Source organism: Vigna umbellata, chromosome 9, assembly GCF_029865625.1.
Source record: "Vigna umbellata cultivar VRB3 chromosome 9, Vumbellata_1.0, whole genome shotgun sequence".
NCBI classification, from domain to species: Eukaryota; Viridiplantae; Streptophyta; class Magnoliopsida; order Fabales; family Fabaceae; genus Vigna; species Vigna umbellata.
Window position 1 is genome coordinate 31,928,153 of NC_142173.1, and position 21,448 is coordinate 31,949,600.

General features: G+C 31.2%; 1 protein-coding gene across 1 annotated transcript; it reads right to left on the bottom strand.

Annotated features, from left to right (window-relative positions):
• Nucleotides 1-9,476: 9,476 nt before the first annotated feature.
• Nucleotides 9,477-12,295, bottom strand: LOC124846153 (Pectin lyase-like superfamily protein). Its single transcript, XM_047323367.2, has 8 exons — nt 12,001-12,295; nt 11,776-11,904; nt 11,297-11,464; nt 11,151-11,192; nt 10,848-11,055; nt 10,390-10,471; nt 10,173-10,281; nt 9,477-10,076 (listed from the first exon to the last, which is right to left on the bottom strand). The coding sequence occupies exons 1-8, from the start codon at nt 12,271-12,273 to the stop codon at nt 9,672-9,674; spliced, it is 1,416 nt and encodes a 471-aa protein (XP_047179323.2). The 5' UTR covers nt 12,274-12,295; the 3' UTR covers nt 9,477-9,671.
• Between the last annotated feature and the right edge of the window lie 9,153 nt (nt 12,296-21,448).

Consider the following 21,448-nt stretch of genomic DNA (forward strand, 5'->3'; position numbering starts at 1 on the left):
GAGATGAAGCATATGGAAAAAGAGAAAAAGAGAGGGAAAAAGGGCCACTTTGTGTGGTATTTATGTGGCATTTCAGAGCGGCCGAAGCTCCTCTTTATTGACATTATTATAAGCAGGTGGAGGGTTCAAGAATTTCCCACATATTATTTGTACCATCACTAAATTAACTGTTTTATTTATAGAGTGATTAATAAATGATTAACAGGGCTTTTTTTTCTTTGGATTTTGCCTAATGTGAGGTATGCAGAAGGTGATTAAAATTGGTGATAGAAAGTGTAGTGAGGAAAGAAGTGAAAAAGTAAAAGCAGAAAGAAGGTTTCACAGAAATGTTTGTCGCAAAGTACCCGACCCTATGAGACACTTTGTCTAATGAAGACTAGAATGGTTTGACAAGTAACTATTAGGAGTGGTGCTGAAACGGTGAGTTCATAGATAGCAACAATTTCAATGAGAAATTAAGGTCAGAAAAGAGGCACAGTTGACCAAAGAATGAAATAATAATGGGTTTGGAGGTATAACATTGACCAATGAATGATCAAAACAACTTCTTCATCTAAGAATGCGTTTTGAGTGGCTCGATTCCTACAAAACCAACAAAAGAGAGTGGAGCATTATGTGATGTGATGTGATGTGAAGTGATGGGGGAATTCTAAGCTTGAAGAATCTTCTATGACTGTAGTGTGTCAAGATATTCTTTTATCATTATTAATATTATTATTATTATATATATATATATATATATATATACTATACTCTTTTTAGAATCTAACTGGGTAATTCTTCTTAATTAAACAACTTACTGAATTTAGTTTTCTAACATTAAACTTTTTCTGAATTTATATTATGATTTTTTAATATTCTTAACTGTGATGGAAATTATTTTCAATTTCTCTCTCACCTCATTGTATCTTTCTTGCTTTAACACATGTGAATTGACAAAGTATGACATTATCAAAATGGTTTCTTTATCTTAGATTCCTATAATAACCTTAGAACCTTATTTATTTCACTTTCTATTTACTGGACTAAAAAATAATTTATAACTCATTGTGAAGAAAATAATGACTAATATATGAGACGTTCTATTCATTTTATTAAAAAAAATCAAATTCAACTTCTAATTTAATGGTTAAAAAAATAACTAGCGAATGTATTATGTTATATTTTTAAATAATTATGAATATATAACATATAAGGAAAAAAAATCAAAAATATAAATTTTTTGTTCTTTTACAAATTTTTCGAGACAGTAAATAGAATAAAACTAAGATGGCATTTTACAATTATAAAAACTAAAACAAAAAAAAAAAAAAGATATTTTCTCATCTCTATCTTTCAATCTAATATTATCACTATCAAATTAGTTACATAACTTGATGATTATTAACAAAGAATTTAACGACTTCATTATACTTAAGATTGTGATGGGGTGAATAAACAAAACTATTTTTCATTAGTACATAGTCTATTTTATGTCGTTTTAATCTCTTCAAAATTGTAAAGTTTTGATATAGATTTTTTTATATATTAAAATGTTGTTAATCTAATCTCAACGAGTTAGATAACTTACGTTAAATTTGTTTTTTAAACTTTGTTTGTCGTGTAGCCACATAACAAGGAATTTATACCTTAGGAACTAATATTAAAAGGACAAAAAACAGAAAAAAGAAATTAAGATAGTGAAAGCAAAAACAATTAAGAACTTCTATATTCTTCTACATTGTTATATCCGGTCCCACTTAAATAAATAAATAAATGTCCAAAATAATGTTGTTCGAGAATTAAATATTTTAAAACAGGTTCATAGATTTCAATGAAAGATTTTCTTTCATCTTTTACCAAAGTTAAGACTATTACTATAATCATCTCCTTATAACTTTTTCTATTGAAAGTGATAAAATGATAGTAAGATTTTTTCAGAACATTTCCCCATTTTCTAAACTAAGAAGGAAGTCACACAGCATTTTTAACCTAAAATACATGTCTTATACATATAGAAATAAACAGCATCGAGTTAAAGCATCTAACTTTAGAATTTTTTCTACTGAAAAAGTGCGATACTAGTAAAGTGATTCTATAAAAAGAAGAGAATAGAATCATGAGAAACAATGGTAGATGCTTAGATTTAAATGATGAATCTCCCTCTAAAAAATAAGGTTAATTATAAATTGATAAATATCCCCTCTATGTGTGTGTATACTATTTAAAACCCTAAAGCTTCATGAACGGGGCCAATAGAAAAATATATTAAGGTTTCCAAGCATGGAATAGTGATGTGTTAAGCAATGATTTTGTCTAAAGAGCTTAAAAAACATGCATGATCAACTTTTCATGTTCAAAATGTAAACACAAGTAAATCCTAAAGTGTGCGAAAGAACATATAGAGATTGAAAAAACGTTGTGAACCATCTCATGTTATCATGTTCTGTAAAACAAGTTCATAAACCATGATTTAGGAACGTGGTGTGGTTCAGAAATAATGTTTTTTGGCCAATTTTTGTTTCATTTTTCTTAAAACTTATGGTTCATGTATTGCATCAGTTGCATGCTAGCATCATGGCTTGGCCAACCTGTCTGTTAATACAGTAATGCATCATCATCATCTACATCATGATGATGTTGCTCCAACCATGCACATGATTTAAATAAGATGGTGCTTGAATTGATAGTGTTACGTGGTGAAATAATTATGATTAATGATATGCTTTATTCATGCTGCACCTGTGCATAGATGTAGAACTGCTATCTCTTTGCAGAAAGGTGTTCAGAAAGGTTGGAGATAGCAAAAGGTTTGGTTTGGAATATGTAAAGAACAGATGAAATTAAATAATATGGAAGTCACGAAAGCAAATTGATTTCTCTGCATGAAAAGATTCACTACTGAAAATCAGATTTTAAAAAAATTAAAATTTATTCTACTTTATAAATATAAGGTTAACTGGTTATAAAAGTGAATCAGAGGAAGAGATAGATTGTTGGTTCCATTCTTTGTTAATAAACATTAACATATTAACCAATAATATTTTTTCGATAAAAATTATTTCTGTTCATGCAAAACAATTATATTAAGACAAATAATATAGCAAAATTATCTTGTATACGAGTTCAGAATTCTCACAACTATATAAATAGAAAGAGACTTCCTGGACTTAAATGTTACAATATATTTCATTCTATGAATTCGTTTATAGATAAGGTTATTTTAGTTTATAGAAAGAAAAAAAAAATCTTGAAAGTTTAAGATAAACTTGTAATGCTGAGTCAAGTATATAATGATTGTGGTTTATATTTATATTTTATTATTGACTATGTTTAGTTTGCTGCGTGTACTTTGAGAATTTGAGTAACAGATGGAGGTTCAGAATAATAAGAGGGATATTTTATTTAAAATTATTTATATTCATAAATTCTTTTATGTTATGTACTTCTAGCTTAGGTTAGCTAGTTAGTGACTTTATTGAGTTTATAAACACCTTTTAGAGTAGCATTTGAGTCTCCATGAACTTTTTTTGGAGTTGATTTTCATTTTCAATTCAGAGAGATGTATTGATGTAGAAGATGACGATGAAATGAGGCCAATATAATAAAGGGCAAATTGCAGTTTCGGCCCGTATCACAAAACCCAAGGCCCATTATATTCGAGGCATACGCATTGGTTGTTTCTTTTTGTACTCATCAAATTTTTTTTCTGCACCCTTCCGGAATGTATCAATTCCCACTCCTATATTCCGGATCAAAATTTCCTGAAACGAGTGCATGAAAAGAAATTTAATGGGCGAAAAAAAGAAACAACTGTATATGTTTACTAGAAAGTTGCAGATTCCAGTAAGGCTATGCGAGCATGGCCCACGCGTAAAAAGGTCAGAGACTGTTTATATGTTCAGGGTCCATAAATAGATATAACATATACTTAACACGAGAACCATATAAATATTGTAAGAAAGCAAAAATTAGATTACAAGCGAACCATATATTAAAAATATAGATTGAATGTTCTTATTAGTGAATAAGAAAACCATATATTGTAAAAATATAGATTTAATTGCTCATTAGTAGTGAGCTAGAAAAATAGTATCTAAACAAGAAAATTGATTGTTTGACCTTATTATTATTGCTATGCTGCTTTTGGTGCTCACAACCTCATTCTTTATGTGTCCCATCAGTCTTTAGGCAAACTATTTCCTTCAATTATAGTAGTATTAGATAAGTGATATTATGTTATTCTTATGACACTATTTATCTTGAATATAAAATTATTTAGCATTGTATAAGTAATATTGTTATGTTTAGGTGGTTGCATCTAAGGAGTGACCCTAAATGTATGGTATAGGGCATTTGTGAGAACACATTCTCCCTTTGTCGGATGATTGAAAATTTGCTTATGGCATAGTACATAGGACATAGGATATATGACATATAGCATATGACATAAGACATACAATATAGGGCATAAGGCATAGAGCATAAGACATAGGACATAAAACATATGACATATAAATAACTTAGTAGGACTTAAAGGCTTAGGTCAAAGTAAGGCTAGGGTTTAGGGCTTATTGTACTAGAACATAAGACTTAGAACATAAGACTTAGGACTTAAAACTTAGGACTTAATGGTTGTGGGATTTGAGTTCAAATTTGTTGCCCAAAGTTAGTAATGCTTCTCTTAGATGGTTTTGCTATTGTAGTTGTTTTACTTTTAAAGTTGGTTAAATGTTTTGGCTATCTATATTTTTCTGTAAAAATTATGAATTGAATATTTTACGAATTTCATTCAATTGTAAAATTAAGTTTCAGAAAGTGGATAATGCACAAACATATTGAAAACTTTAAGGTAAAGATATACTTTGCTTAAGAGATTCCACTATTTGTCATTGTCTATGGTTGTGTTTCCATAATCATAAAAAAAAACAATTAGTGTTCTTAATATCATTTTGTGACATGTTGTTAAGTAGTGTGTGATTTATACTAAATTCTCATTATTCATGAATTACTATAGTTAATTTTTGTTAATACTTTTGTTCAACTTTTTTGTGTGTACAAGTTTCAAGTTATTGACAAACAACGATTACATAGGTTGTTTGCTTGTGTGACGGTCGTTTTCCTTTGTTGATCTATTGAGTTTTGCCAATATAGGAAAATGTGTGCTTGGTTACAGGAGACTTCATTGTAGTTATGAAAGTACGCTTGTCACATACTTTGGGAATGATCCGTTGCTTGACATGTTGTCTTGTGGTAATTAATGTGGCAGGAAATTTCTATTGATGCTAATTACATTTAACTCATTTTTTCTTGATAGTTACAATGGGGTCTATGGTAATCCATTTTCTTTACAATAACCAAATATCACTACAATTGTATATTTTGTTGTGTTTAATTGATTTTATATACATTGATAACCTTCAGGATTAAAGAAAATAAATCTAATCCAGTGTATATAGTAAATAGGTTATTGACATCCCTTGCAAATACAAAAAAGCATTTTTTCGCTCTTTTTTTGTCATTCTTCATTGACTTTGTCCACTTTTTGTGATTTCATTTGTCAGCTTCATAATTTGGTGGTTGATATAATAGGTTTACATTGACGAAAAAAGGTGGAATGAACGGTGATGATGACAATGAGGACGGTGTGACTTTGTATGATCATTTTCGCTTCCAGTGTATTCGCTACATTCTAATGTTGCATAGCCGAAACAGACAACATAATTGCCTTTTGAGGTATATTTTGGTGATTTTCATTTTATTGGTTCTTGATATGAAATGGATCATCACTAAGTAAAATCATTTCTTATTCCTCTATGTTGTACTTAGTTTTATTTTTTGGTGTCACTTTAACATTACATAAAAGTTCTAACCACATGTAGAAGGATCTCGTTGGTGGAGAAATCAAATCAGAAGCCATAGGAGACAATGCAAAAGGTCACAACTGTTAGTCTCTTCAAAATGTTCTTTGTACAATTGTTCAATTGAAAAACTTTGTTGATGTATGTGATGTTACTTGTATTATTATAGGCATTGAGTCAAAGCAATTATGGTTGTGAACGTATGCTCTATATCTTTAACAATTGTGCCTTTACTAAAATAGAAACTTGACTTTTACAAGCTCGGTTTTATTTTCTGTCTAAGATAAGCTGTAAACTTGGTTGTTGTTTAATCTGTTGTTTGTTCAATTAATGTTTTTGTTCAATGAAAAATTGTGTACAATTTGAGATTAAAAACAGGAAGGACTTCAAACCAAGAAATGGGAGGTGAAACTTTAAGAATAAGGTGTTTAATTAAACTTTCGATCTAAACTTTTGTGTTCTTTTGTAGAGATTATGATTTTTGTTATTAACCCGAATAGTTCTCCAATTATTCAATCAAACAAAGATGGAGCTTAGGTTTTCTGTCCAATGTGATGCACAAGGATTTGTACGAGATGTTTTCAAGTGTGGTGGAATGAAAACATTTGTAAGTTCCAAAAATCATGTTGACTTAGCCCGTGATAATTTTACAAACTTTTTCTATTTGTTTTATTACAATTGATTTAAAACATTTTGTGAAAATCTTCGAAATAAATTTTTTCACCTCATTTAAGAGTTGAGAAAGTAGTTGACTCGATGGATGGTAAACTTCATTGGATTCCACAATTCGTTATATCTTTGTTTCTTTAAAGAAAAAAAATTTTGTTCTCTATGGTGAGTTATTTTACTTATATTTTTCATTATGAAATTGTTCAAGTCCATTATTGCTAAAAGTTAATTGAACTTGATTGGGTTCGCTGAAGAATAAGATACTTTTTGAAATGAGAACCGTCACCCAATAATGTTTGGCACCACATTAATTGTCAACGGTCAATCTTTAAAAAATGTATGGTTGAAGATCAATTCTAAGGTACGATGTTACGTTTGATTCGCTATTTCTTCAAATATAATTAGTTGTATATGTTGTATTTGTTGTTTGTGATGAAAAATTCTTTGTCTTATCATTTTTTTTTTATTTATGGTGTAGCTTGGAGGCTTGACTTCAATGTTACTCAGTGAAGGATTTCTTTTAGTCTTGGTTGTTTTTGGTGTTCCCACACTCATTACTGGCATTGGTGTGTCCCATGGCTCCTCAAGGCAAACTATTTCCTTCAATTTTAGTAGTGATAGATAAGTGATCTTATGTGGTTCTTATGACATTATTTATCTTGAACATAGAATTATTCAGCATTGTATGAGTATTGTGGTTATGCTTAGGTGGTTGCACCTAAAGAGCGATCCTAAATGTATGGTATATGGCATTTGTTAGAACACATTCTCCCCATGTCGGGATGCTTAAAAGTTTCCTTAGGACATAAGGCATAGGAAATAGAGCATAAGGCATAGGAAATAGAGCATAAGGCATAGGAAATAGAGCATAGGGCATAGATCATAGAGCATAGGGCATAGATCATAGGCCATGGGGAGAATTTAGTAGGGCTTAAAAGCTTAGATCAAAGTAAGGCTAGGACTTAGGACTTAGGCCTTAAAGCTTAAGACTTAGTGCTTGTGGAACTTGATGTGTCCCTTGGCTCCTCAAGGAAAAATATTTCCTCCAATTGTAGTAGTGACAGATAAGTGATCTATGTTGTTCCTATGACATTATTTATCTTAAACATATAATTATTTAGTATTGTATGAGTATTATTGTTATTCTCAGGTGGTTCCTTCTAAAGAGCAACCCCAAATGTATGGTGATGACTTGGGTCTAACTAGTGGACCCATATAAGAAGGTCTGTAGGCTGGGAGGAAAAGACAAATAGTTGCAAAGAAATCACTTTTTAACATGTTCACCTGGAAGGCATGAAGCCTCGCTCAACGAGCCATGTTTCTCCGTTTAGAGCAACCAAGCAAGATCACCTGAAAAAAATGAGGACTCTCTCAGTGAGCCCTGATCTTTGCTCAATGACCTAACGTTGAGCACATGCTGCCAATGCTAAGCGTTTTGCGTCTGTCAGATTCAACAACTGTTTGTACACATTTTTATGCATTGTACATGTAACTGACCACTTGACACCTAATCCTTGTATCATGACTAATCATCAGTCATTTAGTTATGCATCATAGAGCATTAAAACTCCTATAAAAGCCATATTCATCACTTGTAATAGGGACTTTTGAGCAATGAATTGATCTTCTGTTGAGAGCACTCCAGAGTCCAGTTCCCTTCTTGAGAGTCACAACTAGAGAGTCTGAGAAGGCTTCCTCTAGTCACTTTCCACTCACCAAGGGCCACCTCTTCCCAAACCTTCATTCCATCATTGCAACCTCACCTATTCACACCAATCACCTATGTTTTCTTTTTATTTATTCGGTTGCATTCTCCTTCCCAATTTTGGCCACATGATACTATTTATCTTGAACATAAAAAAATTAGTTAGCATTATATGAGTATTATTGTTATGCTCAGGTTGTTGCATCTAAAGAGCAACTCCAAATATGGTATGAGACATTTGTTAGAACACATTCTTCCCATGTTGGGATGATTTAAAATTTGCTTAAAACATAGGACATAGAACATAAGACATAAAACATAAGACAATAAAAACCTAATAATAACAAAACGAAACTAATTTATCTTAAGTACAATCTTATCTCAACTGTTAAAATGAAGAAACATATATCGTTAACCTACTATCAAAGTTTTAACTAAAATAAAATTTAGTAAGGTGGTGACTTGGGTGAATATGTGTGATATTCTTTTCTATTTTTTTAAATATCCTGACTGACTCACTTCGTTCTTTCCATTAACCATCACTCCAACCCCTGCACTACCTGCATTACTTCACTACTTTTCCACCTCTTTTGATTCTTCTCTAAACTGAACACAATCTAACATATCTTTCCAGACTCACTATGGTGGTGACACTCACACACATGGGCATACAAAGCAAACTCACTATAATGACTCTTTATACAACAATCTCTGTTTTAAAGATATATTTTCGAAACAACTAAAAAATAAAACCTATTTCTAAAAAAGGTTATAACAATTTTCAATTTACAGTCTTTTAACCTACACGACTCCTTTCCATTTAAATTAAGAGTGAAACAAATGAACTTCACTAATTTAGTCTTTTTAGACAAGAGAATCCAACTCAACAAGTAATAAGGTAAGCTTGCTAAGTTTCTATTCTTTAAATTAGTGGGAAAACTTTAGATATTATTTTTAATGCTTATATAAATTTACTAAAAATGAACTTCACTGTTTATAGTAGAGTTAATTCAACACAGGATTATCATTTGCATGTTTAATTAGGCTCGAAAACACTTAGCTGATTCATTCAGTTAAATATAAAAATAATTGCTTCGATTTTATTTTATTAAACTGCTTTAATTTTTTATGAACTATTTTAAAAGGTTTTAGACACAATTATTTATGAAAGGATGATTCAAACATAAATGTCTGGGATAATAAAATAGATGGCTCGTTGTCTTACATAAAGTTTTGACCATTTTAAAGAAAAACCTTTCCATGTCTTTCCACAATAACAAACCCAACAGGCACCAGTTAAATATTTGGTCTCACTCAACACTGAACCAATGAACAAAGTCTATGAGCACATTAAATCCAATGGAAAAATGAAGTAAATTAATTTACACCATCATCACCTTCCCACAGTTATAAAAAAAATTGTAGAAGGGAAGCTGCCACAAGGCTCACATGAGCAATCAGTAACAAAGTCTATCGTGTGACCTTGCTATCCTCTTGATTAGTCCACCACCACTTTTCAAGCAATCATCAATGGTTGAAGGTAGCAAAGGCCCTTGTGATTTTCCGTAAGTGTTCCAGCACACAGCTTGTTGCAAACCTTTATATTTAGGGGAGGGACTCAGTTGAATGTCGGTTAAATCAACATCTGTGCATGGAATGGAATTGCTGCAAGCTAGATGAACAGGCTGCATTCCAAAAGTTCCACTTATTTGATCAAACTTCACCCCAGAAATCACCACAGTGCTTGTCTGATTCTTGCACTTTTGCTTGTCACAATAGTATTGATCTATCATTATTGGAAACATAACATCGTACACTTGAATTCTGGAAAATGACACATTTTTTACCATACCAAAGCCTCCCTATTAATTGCAAGAAGAATAAAAAAACTCAATGATATTGCCAACAACCAGACCTTGTTATAACCAGGTTTAAGCACAAATAAAAGTTATTAATACCTGCCATGTTTTGATCCTTGCTCCATATAGAGTGTTTTTCATAGAGATATCCTCAACAATGATGTCAGACACACATGCTGCACTCTTGTCCTTCCCTAATCCTCCCAAACTGTATAAAGAAAATGAGATGTATAAAGAATCTGAGTGGTTTTGGTAACAAAATCACTATAGGAAGATGCCAACTTGGACTGGTTAGGGTCTGCATATCTTTTCTTACCTTATACCATGTCCGGGGCCACAATTAATGTGGTGGACATGAATATTAGAGCAACCGGTTTGGATGGATACACAGTCATCTCCTGATAATATAAAAAATAAGAGCAACTAAAGTATTATAAATTATAATCTTCTGGTGGAAAATATAAAATTTAATATCTCAGTACTATGTAGACTGAATTCAGTTGGGTACCTACTATATCTGCACACTATGTAACAAAAGTTAAAGTTAGTTCAGCTGTAAAAATAATTTTATATGCTGCACGTTTCAAAAGTTAGTTGTGGTGACAGTTTACCGTTTTAAGTTGAAAAGGATGTTTCAGCCAATTATTCTTTGTCAAAGTAGTCAAGTGGCAATGCACCATACCGGCCATGATTTAACAATTTACAAGATTCTACTTTGCCAGCTTGTAGAAATGGAATGTACAGTCATTTAAAACATATGAATTAATCTCTTACCTGTTGCAATGATTGAACGTTGAATTTCCACGTCCTGTGTGTTCTGTAAGTGAATGCCATCAGTGTTTGGGCTATTCTCTGGGGAGGATATTGTAATGTTGTCAACCTCAATCCCCTTTGAGTTGTCAAATTTTAGATGGCACAGAGGACTGTTTATGATTCTGATATCACGAACTGTGACAGAGTTGCTGGAGTAAAATCTTATAGCCTGCATATAGTAAGTCTCAAACAAGGCTTATCAGAAACTGAAACTAAACAAAATTACACAGAAAATTGTACTTTCTGTTATAGGTAAGATCTTACTGTTGGTTTCATGCTTGGAATTTTTTTTGAATAGATCTTCTTCTGCCAGAATTCATAATGAGTGCAAAGTGAGCTATTTGTGTTTGAAATTTATATTAACTTTGTCACATATACTTGACTTGTTTCTTTTTTCTGGCAATTTTTACCTGTATGTCATATAATTCTGAGTAGCTCCACCAGTTATAGCCTTGGCCGTCAATAGTGCCAGAACCTTTGATGGTAAAGTTCTGTACCCACTTGAAATTTATCCACTGAAACAAACTTGATGTTGGCCAAGAAGATGCTTCAGCAGGTGCCAATAGAGTTCCATCGATCTGTTACAGTTACACATACAACTTTCAAATGCCTCGTGCAAAACATTATTTTGATAATGATACCTTCTTTTCATAAATTTATCAGTATCTTATAAAAAGCAAAGAAAATATAACGTTTTATCGGATTCATATGGGACTTCTAACAAAACAAAATTAAAAAGATAAAGACATAAAGCAAACCAAGTTTTCTCATAAGATCAAGTGTATAAAATGAATTTAATTTGTATGAAGTTGAGTTTGTTTTGTTTTCAGAAATGTTTATCCAAATAAAAATAACTTGACTCGGCAACAACAAAAAAGAAAAGTGAAACCTGAAGAGTAAGGTAAGGCATACAAGGGCCTTGTAAAGTAACAGGTTTGATGAGGAACTTGCGTTGTGCTGGAATTTTAACTGTAGCACCAGCAACTTTACATGCACCTTTCCATGCAGCTACAAGTGCCTGGTTTATAAGCATCATCAACAATGTTATAACTCTAGCAGTTAAAACTCACCGTGTCTTTGAATTCATAGCATGACTCTTCCTTTATTTATTTACCTCTGAATCATCAGAAACTCCATTACCCTTGGCACCAAAAGACAAAACATCAAACATGCTCCCTTGAGGACCATAATAAGGCGGAGGGGTTGGTGTTGGACATGGAGAATGTGACCGTCGACCGTGGCCATTGCCACTGTGACTATCTTTATGACGTTTGTGAAGATTTTTCTTAGTCTTCCTTGCTTCCACAGAAACTGTAGAGAAGGTGACAAAGACAATCACCAACAAGGAGATGAAAAAGAGTGAGGAAAACCTCTTGTTTCTCTTCATTCCTTCACGACCCTTTTATTTGCCACTGATAGAAATTCAGCTCTAGCAACGAGTTCTAGGATCTTGAGTTGGTAATGTGCAGGGAAGTGATCATATAGTAGTTATAGAGGGTTTATATAGTGGAATATATGATGGAAAATAGTGTGTTTGATTCTAATTTTTTAGTGTAAGCTTTTCAAAAAATTGTTCAATCACTAATGCTTAAGATAAGTTTAATTAATCGAAAGAAAAGTGGATACCATTGTCATATAATATGAAGATTCCCATAAGTATTACACAAACAGTGTACTTTAGAAAAGTCATATGTATTTTGTTTATATATTTTATGCTTTCTTTTTCATCGTACTTTTGTCAAACAAGTGCAGAACAGAATTTCATGGTTGTCCTTCTGCAGTGAATAATATTCTTGCTGCCTGTGAAAAACACAGACGACACAGCAAACTATTAGAATTTTTCATGTCTAGTAAGACTTTTCCTACGAAATTATGTGTATGAAATGAGTTTCTATAAAAAAAAACATTGTTAGTTTTGTAAATTTCAAAAAATATTCGTACAAAAATTTCATCAAATATGAACAATTCTAGAATTAGTAGTAATAAGCTGTTCTTTAAGCATGGCCAAGACAACTCTGCCATTTTTTAGTAGGTCCAGAATTTAGCTTATCCTCCCTATTGGTTCTCTTGTCCTATCCCTATTCATGTCCTTCCAATTCAATAACATTAATAATTCAGCACAAAAAACACCTGAGAGAGAAAATTATTTCCATTTATAAGATAAAATATTAATATTTAACGTACTCAATACTTTACGGATTTCTTTTATTAAAAATATAATTTATAGCGTCACTAATATTAAAAAAGATGTTTAGTATTTAAAGATAAAAAAAATATCTTATAATAAGTTTAGTTATAGCATAATGTGTTAATAAAATACATTAATATATGAAATACTTTATACTATTTTTACAAATTTAAAATTATTCAAAACATATTATAATAATAATGTTCACGAATCAGTATTTAGCCAAAGAACTTTTTCAAACTTCTTTAAACAACTTTTATTGAACAAATTTATCTTCTACTGTTATCACGACACGGTCAATAGAAACGAACGAGACTTTTAGAAGTTAAAAAGAAAAAATCAATCTTACTAAACTTAACGTATTATGAGATAAAATAAGAATTTAGGGTTTGACTTAAAATTATAATATTCAATCTCTTTTTATAAAATTCCCATCGATTCATACTGAATTAAGTGGGATTAGTTGTCTCATCGTTTCATGGAAAAAAAATCAAACGAATTCTCCCTGTATCTATAACGACCGGTAAAGCAGTAAGTTAATGACAGAATGTGCATATATAAACACAGACCAATATTTTTATACTGTTGTTAATCATTAGTCGCATAATAATCTCTCTTTTTTTGTTGGAATATCGTAATATAGTATTATTGTCCTCATTTTTTGAGGGGGTGGCAAATAAATAATATTTTCATTCTTTATAAAAATAAATAACCTTTTCATAGGCTAGCTTTGTTGTTTTTACGTGAGGCTCCTTTTTCCTTAAGATATATATATATATATTTATAGCACCATTTCACCACAATTATATAAGGTGGATGAGAATCATGCAATCATTTGAATAATTGGTTGTAATGGCAATAAATTAAGGAAAGCTTACCCAATTATATATGCATACTAAATTAAACCCTTATCTTCTCTGAAATACCGGCTTTATTGTGAGCAGAAAAATGCTTGTTATTCCATCCATTGTATAACAATGTATCACAGAAGAAGCCTTTTTTAGGAGTTTATGTTGCAGACAAATAAGAATGGACCATTAAAGAACACACTATTAATTAATTACAAGCATCATTCTTTCATCAATAACATGGAAAAGTAAGGTATCTGTATTTCCACATTTACCTAATCATAATTGTATACTTTTCAAAGAGGAATTGCATGTTAGTGACTCCTTCAAGGGTCTTATATATCTTAATACATTGAACTAAACTGTGTCAACAAAATCATATACCTAAATTTAAGTATCATTCAGATATAAATTTATGGTAACAACAATAAACATTTATAACTAATGTATGAATTCTATGCTTTGAAATATTTCATTATGTTTGTTTTAGGTGTTTAATGATTTATCATTTATATCAAAGGTGATCATAGTCCAATTAATATATATCAATGGACAAGTTATCGTCTTCAATGTGTAGATTAGATTATATTTTAAATTTTAGAATATCAATTTTAAGTTAAACATTTTATTGTTTATTTTTATTTTAGAACGGTTTATTATATACTGGAAATTGAACAATTTAAAATATATATTCTACTCTAGAAGATTTTTTAGGTTTTGATTTTGTGCCAAACAAAAATAAATGAACAATTTAAAATATATATTCTATTCTAGAAAATTTTCTCAGGTTTTGATTTTGTCCCAAATAAAAATAATTTCAAATGAAAAAAAAAAGTAAATTTAAGTCTCATATGATCATAACAAACTTAAATTTGCGGCTTTTTTTTATTTTTTTTAATTTACAAATCTATTAAAATTTAAGTTTGTTGGTGAATAAGAAACTTAATATTTAACTTTATCAATATAAGTTTGTTATAAATAGTAGTTATAAGTTTATAAAATAAACTACATATATGGAAAGACACATCAATAAGATACGGGTAAAACTTAAAAAAATTAATACTATTTTAAATCCAAAACATTAAGATAATAATTTATATATTTTCTTTTATATTTAATATTCTTTTATTTTTTTAATATACAATTTAGACTCATATTTTAATTTCCACTAATACTATATATATTCTATAGAAGTATAATTGAATAATTGACTTAAAAATAAATTTTAATGGTAATATGATTTGACATTATCCTAATAAGCATTTTGGTTAGAATACTCTTTCATGTTAGTTTACAGAAAAAAGTGTCTAAACTAATCTCAGAAGATGAACATGGTGTGGATAAAGAAAGTAAGAGCTAGTTCAGTTAATTTAATGGTAGCTTTATGGTATTATATATAGAATGGGAAAGTGGTTTACACGTATATTTAGTGGATAAAAAACCAGTTTGTAGCTGAATGAAATTGTAGAGTGAGCCTAAAATGGAGACATTATTGGTTGTATGTGCTGCAAAGAGTGTCCAGCTACTAGGTTTTTTTGTCTTGTTCTAGCACGCGGGTGGGGCCACTCCTCTACTCTATGTTCTTTAATTATGTCTTATGTTGTTTATATAATCCAGGAAAACTCTCCTTAAGCACACCCAAATTACCTCTTCTCTTCTCGTGTTATATATTTTTTGGTTGGTAAAATAGGTTAGAATTCGAGAAACAATTTGGTAACTTGGGTTGAAATTGAAAAATATATAATTTTTTATATGGATTAATATTTAACCTGATCTACTTAAAATTTGTACACATGAAATGAATATGCCGTGAGTCGAGTTTATCATCGATCCACTTAATTTAATTTAATTATTTATTATTTTGTGTTTTAATATTATTAATTTAATTTTTTTTATTGCATTGTAAACGAAGATAAAAAAAAAGATGTTTTAAAAAAGAAAAATATTATAGATTTATCTATTTTAGACTCTAATCTTATAAATGGATAAATGATACAAAAATTATCAATATTATAAACTTATTTGCTTGTTTTTTGTAGTTGCTTTTGGATTACATTTGGATTGTATGGTACTTTTTATTTATTTTGAATTAGTTTAATATAGTTTTAGATTGAAATTTATTTAGATTTGAATTACCTAAAAAATGTAATTTTTTTTATTTGAAAAAGAAAACTTGTAATTAAGTGAGTCAAGTCAAACAGTTTAACTCACCAATCCCTGATAAGCTGTGCCGGGTTCAAAAAAAAATTTTCTTTCTAATAAGTGAGCCGAATTGGATTGAGTAACTAAATGATCAACTTGTGATGGACTAAACTGGGTCAAGTCGAGTTATCCATTTTGAAGTAATATTTTGAGGGTTACTTCCTCCACCACCACAAGTTCTCCCTACACCTCCTCATTTCTATATTATCCTTTAGTTAAAATTTTTTTTTACAGTTGATGTAAATCAAGATCCGTTATATATTTATTCTATGAAATTACTTTAATATCGATAAGTATTGAAATAAGTTCTAACTAAAAATCAGTTTCCTTGTGATTAATTTCCGATAAAACAAATCTTTTCATTTCTCCCGGCGTTATACACTGAATCTTATTAATTTTAAGGGTAGAATACCGAATCCGAAACAAACAAAACGTAAAGCAAGGTGTGGTAAATCGGTTATACATTATATGTTATTAAATAATCATTCCGTAATGGTTACTGTTCATCTACCGAAATTTGCAAAGACTGGTGAATTTTTGATATGTGTGAATATGAAATTATGAAATTCAAAAACATATATAACAAGTTATCATCCCGAGGTAACTCTTATATAAAAATAATTATCTAAGATTATAAAACTAAATTAATTTTTTTTTGCTAAATGAGATCTTATATAAGTTTTGGTAGAATTCAAAATATAAGTTAAAAATATCATATTAAATAAAAAAAGATTGAATAACATATAAGAAAATAAACCTACAAACACAAGTCTCTCACTATAATTATCTACTAGACTCTTATGCACTTCTTCAACATCATCATGTGTAGATATAATGATTTGCCTTTATCCAACATTTGGTTTTTTAAAATAACTATTAAAATTTCATTTAATTTTTTATAATTGTTATTAAATATTAATAAATAGTGTTTCTAAATCATTAATAATTTTTTAATAAATAGTTTATTTTATTTTCTAGTCTGATGTGTTTTCTAACAAAAACTGTTTATATTATGAAAAAAATACAAGTAAAAGAAATTTGGACACTACACACTACATTAGACTCAACAATCACATATACCAATAAAAATTCAACTTAATTTCAGTATCTTCCTATTCAACAAAACTATTTTCATGTACTTTCCAAATCAATCATTCTCTGGACTCGAACCAAAGAAAGTCTAAAGGAAGTAGACATAAAAACTCAAACGGCAGAGTTACAACCTACTTCTCAACTTCTTTGCTCATTTGAATTGATTTTACTGTTAAAAAAAGAATGAGAGTGTAGATTTACGGGACGATGTGCGTCCACTTCAACGTAAATGCGACGACGAAAAGGTACAGATTTGCGGGATAGTGGTATTTTTCATCACTCGATGGAGTGCAGAGATTTGTAAAGATTTACAATACAATGTCTAATTTACCCTTTGCACATTTTATAATTCCAACTCCAATCCTGGCTGATGGTTGAAGATGAAGACCAGTTCGAAGCATTTGAAGAGGAAGAACTAGAGGTGTATTCGACTACCTTGTAGTAGTATTCGATTCCCAATGGTGATATTCGGTTCCATGCTTGATCTCAGGTAATGGTTTTTTGTGAGATCTTGAGTTGTTGTTGCAGGTTGGAGGCTTTTGTTGGAAATGAAGACGAAGAAGGGGGTGCTCTCTGTTGAAGGTAACGAGTTTGATGGGTAAAGACAGAGCATATATGTGGTTGAAGAGGAAGAATGAAGGCCAACAAAGGAAGCTGTATTCGGTTACGCAGGAGGAGTATTCGGTTCCGCTTCAACAAGGAATATTGAAGGGTGGTGTATTTGGTTCCAGATATCGCGTATTCGGTTCCAGTGCTTACAATAAATTGCATACAACGTTGTATTCGGTTCTGCCCGTCGTATTCGGTTCTACCGTGTGTTCTAAGCCCTTTCAAATTTTCATCCTCTCCTTCGCCATCTTCCTCTTCCGACAACAACAACATGCCTATGTTGTACTACGGTTTGTGGTGGTGGGAACCGCCGCCATAATGTTGGTCGTATACAACGTCTTCCTCCTGAAACACAACCACTTACAATCGCAGCCTCCGGCAGCATCTCGTAGTTCTTCAGATCACAAAAACTTATTACAAGCCACAAGAACGACACCATTATTTATACTGACAACATCGAAGCTGAAGGAACCTATATACAACAACATTCTAGAAATGTACAACAAAGATGCAAATAGAAGCAACCCCACCTTCTGAAAACTGCCGACATAAGAATAAAGACCAACTTCTCCATGGAATTGCTCTCCTTAGATGAATTTCAGCTTTCGTTCTTGCTCTGGCTGTGGCAGAATCGCGGCGACGACAGCGACAAACGCGCTGCTCTGCCCAGGCGGTAACTGTGCATTTGGATTTCAACAATTGAGACCCGCCAAGGAGATCCCAAATTGAGTTTCAAAAGGTTGGATTAGCATGAGACATTGGATGAATTTAGGTGCGAGAGAATGTAGAGCGTGTGCGTGCGGTCGAAAGGGTAAAGGAAAGGAATGGCAAAAATTGAGCCTTTTTTGGTTTCCTTTACAAAAAAAAGAGGAGAAAATAATATTCCGAGAAAAGGAAAAGGATGAGTTTGTCGGTGAAGAATGAGCGAGAAAGGAGGTAGCGATGATAGTAGTGTGGAAGAAAGAGCCCGTTGTTGGTGTTATGTTTGAAGGAAGGGAGGGAGCACTAAAGATGATCACGTGCAACGTGCATGCTTGCGTGTCCATTTTAGAAACACATCGCATCATGCATCATGCATCATGCATCATGCATCATGCATCATGCATCATGCATCATGCATCATGCATCATGCATCATGCATCATGCATCATGCATCATGCATCATGCATCATGCATCATGCATCATGCATCATGCATCATGCATCATGCATCATGCAGCACAATAATCACCTTCACTTATTAAATATAACATTAACAAATATTATTTTATATTACATTAATAGATAGGGGCATTTTGGTAATCTTTAATTTCTACCAATTAAACAAATTTTTTGTATTTGTCACATCAATCAAATTCTAAACTAATTCTCATAAACTTTACTTCCAAATCCACTCTCATTTGCCTCCAAATTCACTCAAATAAACAACAATTAATTCACCCTCAAATCCCTTCAAATTCATCTACTCCCTCTCCCCTAAGTGAACAAAGGCTTATTGTCATAACTGTCTAATTTATTAAATGATAAAATAGTAATTGAATAAATAATTTGATATATCTTAAAGATTTAATTAACTTATATTATTATTTTGATATGATAAATATGCTTTGAATAAAACTATAAATATATTTTGTAATACATTTAAAAATAAAAAAGTAATATACTTTTACTAAATTGTAAAGAGGTGCTGACATGTAAACCTAACAACAAATAGATAAATCTCACCATTAAGCCTAGCTAAGTTAATCATGTGCAGTGCTCCTATGTCATGCAACAAAGATTCCAATCTATTATCTAACACAAAACCACAACCTACACAGTACCACAACTTAAACTCATCATATCCATATCCTTTTACTACACTGACTAGAAGAAACTAGCTCCACATGTCTGGGTCAAACGATAAAGTTGTACTCTCCCCCTCCTACTTAAATTTCCTCTCATTTATGAACTTTTCACTGTGGTGGAATACAACTTCAAAATGTTCCTCCATAACGTAAAAAAGTTATATTTAACATATAAAATAATAACATAACGACAACAACCAAAATTAATAAAAATTTAAATCACGACCCACTGAAAAAGAGAATCCAACAACACTTTAAACATGAAGAACCACATTGCAATCAACAATGAAACATGAATGACCATGCAACATTATTGGACAACCATAAAAGGACAAAATCAACGAACAATTAAATGAAAAGCCCATTTACTAACCTCAACATGTGATTCACCTCGAACACCTTCGCGACTGCCTTCCACATGATTCACTACCAACAAGTTGTCGATTCCACCGAAAAAGCATCGATAGATCACACCAAATTCATAAAACGAACCTTCATTCACAACTAATTTCTCACCACGTTTCCTATTTTCCCCTAATTTCCAACCAGAACAACCAAGCCACGAAAAACCTTATTTTCCCCAAATTTTCCTAATTTTGCATGCACTCAACAAATCCCTAAGTTTTAATAACCTTTTCCTAAGTAAAACGCTATGTTTTTTTTATTAAATGTAACTTATTTAAAACTGTAAATAAAAAAAATTCACCTAAGGCAACCAAACTCTGCCACGTAATTAAAAATTGCTTAGTCACCAAACCACGACACAAATTTTTTTAACATCGTCCAGCCCACTTAATGACAAGGTCCAAATTGAGTTAATTTTTCATAAAAAGGGACCTAATTAAGATCAATTAAAATACGAGAACCTATTTGAGATGATTCTGCACAAATAAGGACGTCCGAAATTATTAAACCTTTTCTAAATATGAGTATATGTACGCCCAAGTTAATTTTAATTTAATTAAATTATTTTGAAATGAATAAATTTCAAATCAATATAAATAAAAACATTATTAGTTTAAACTTATTTTATTTAATTGACAGGGGAATTTCACGTTTGTTAGAAATTTACAAAGTTAGTTTGACTCCCATTCATATAATTAGTCAATATATCTTCCCTTTGATGATTAGTTTTTGTTTTTACATTCATAAATACTCATCAAATAATTTTTTATGTTGTTTTCACTAAACAAACGTCTAAAGCCATATAGACATCTGATATGGGGAACAGACTTCTATATACTCATTTTTGAAATCTAAAAAGTCACTTTTTGACTCCATTTAGACGTCAGATCCCGCCAATCCGACTTCTAAAGCCATATAGACATCTGATGTGGGGGAACAGACTTCTATATACTCATTTTTGAAGTCTAAAAAGTCATTTTTTAACTCCATTTAGACGTCAGATCCTGCAAATCCGACTTCTACAGCCATATAGACGTCCAGTGTGGGGGGAACCGACTTCTATATACTCATTTTTTAAATCTAAAAAGTCACTTTTTAACTCCATTTAGACGTCAGATTCCGCCAATCCGACTTCTACAGCCATATAGACGTCCGATGTGGGGGAAATCGACTTTTATATACTCATTTTTGAAATCTAAAAAGTTACTTTTTAACTCCATTTAGACGTCAGGTCCCGCCAATCCGACTTCTACAGCCATGTAGACATTCGATGTGGGGGGAACCGACTTCTATATACTCATTTTTTAAATCTAAAAAGTCATTTTTTAACTCCATTTAGACGTCAGATTCCGCCAATCCGACTTCTACAGCC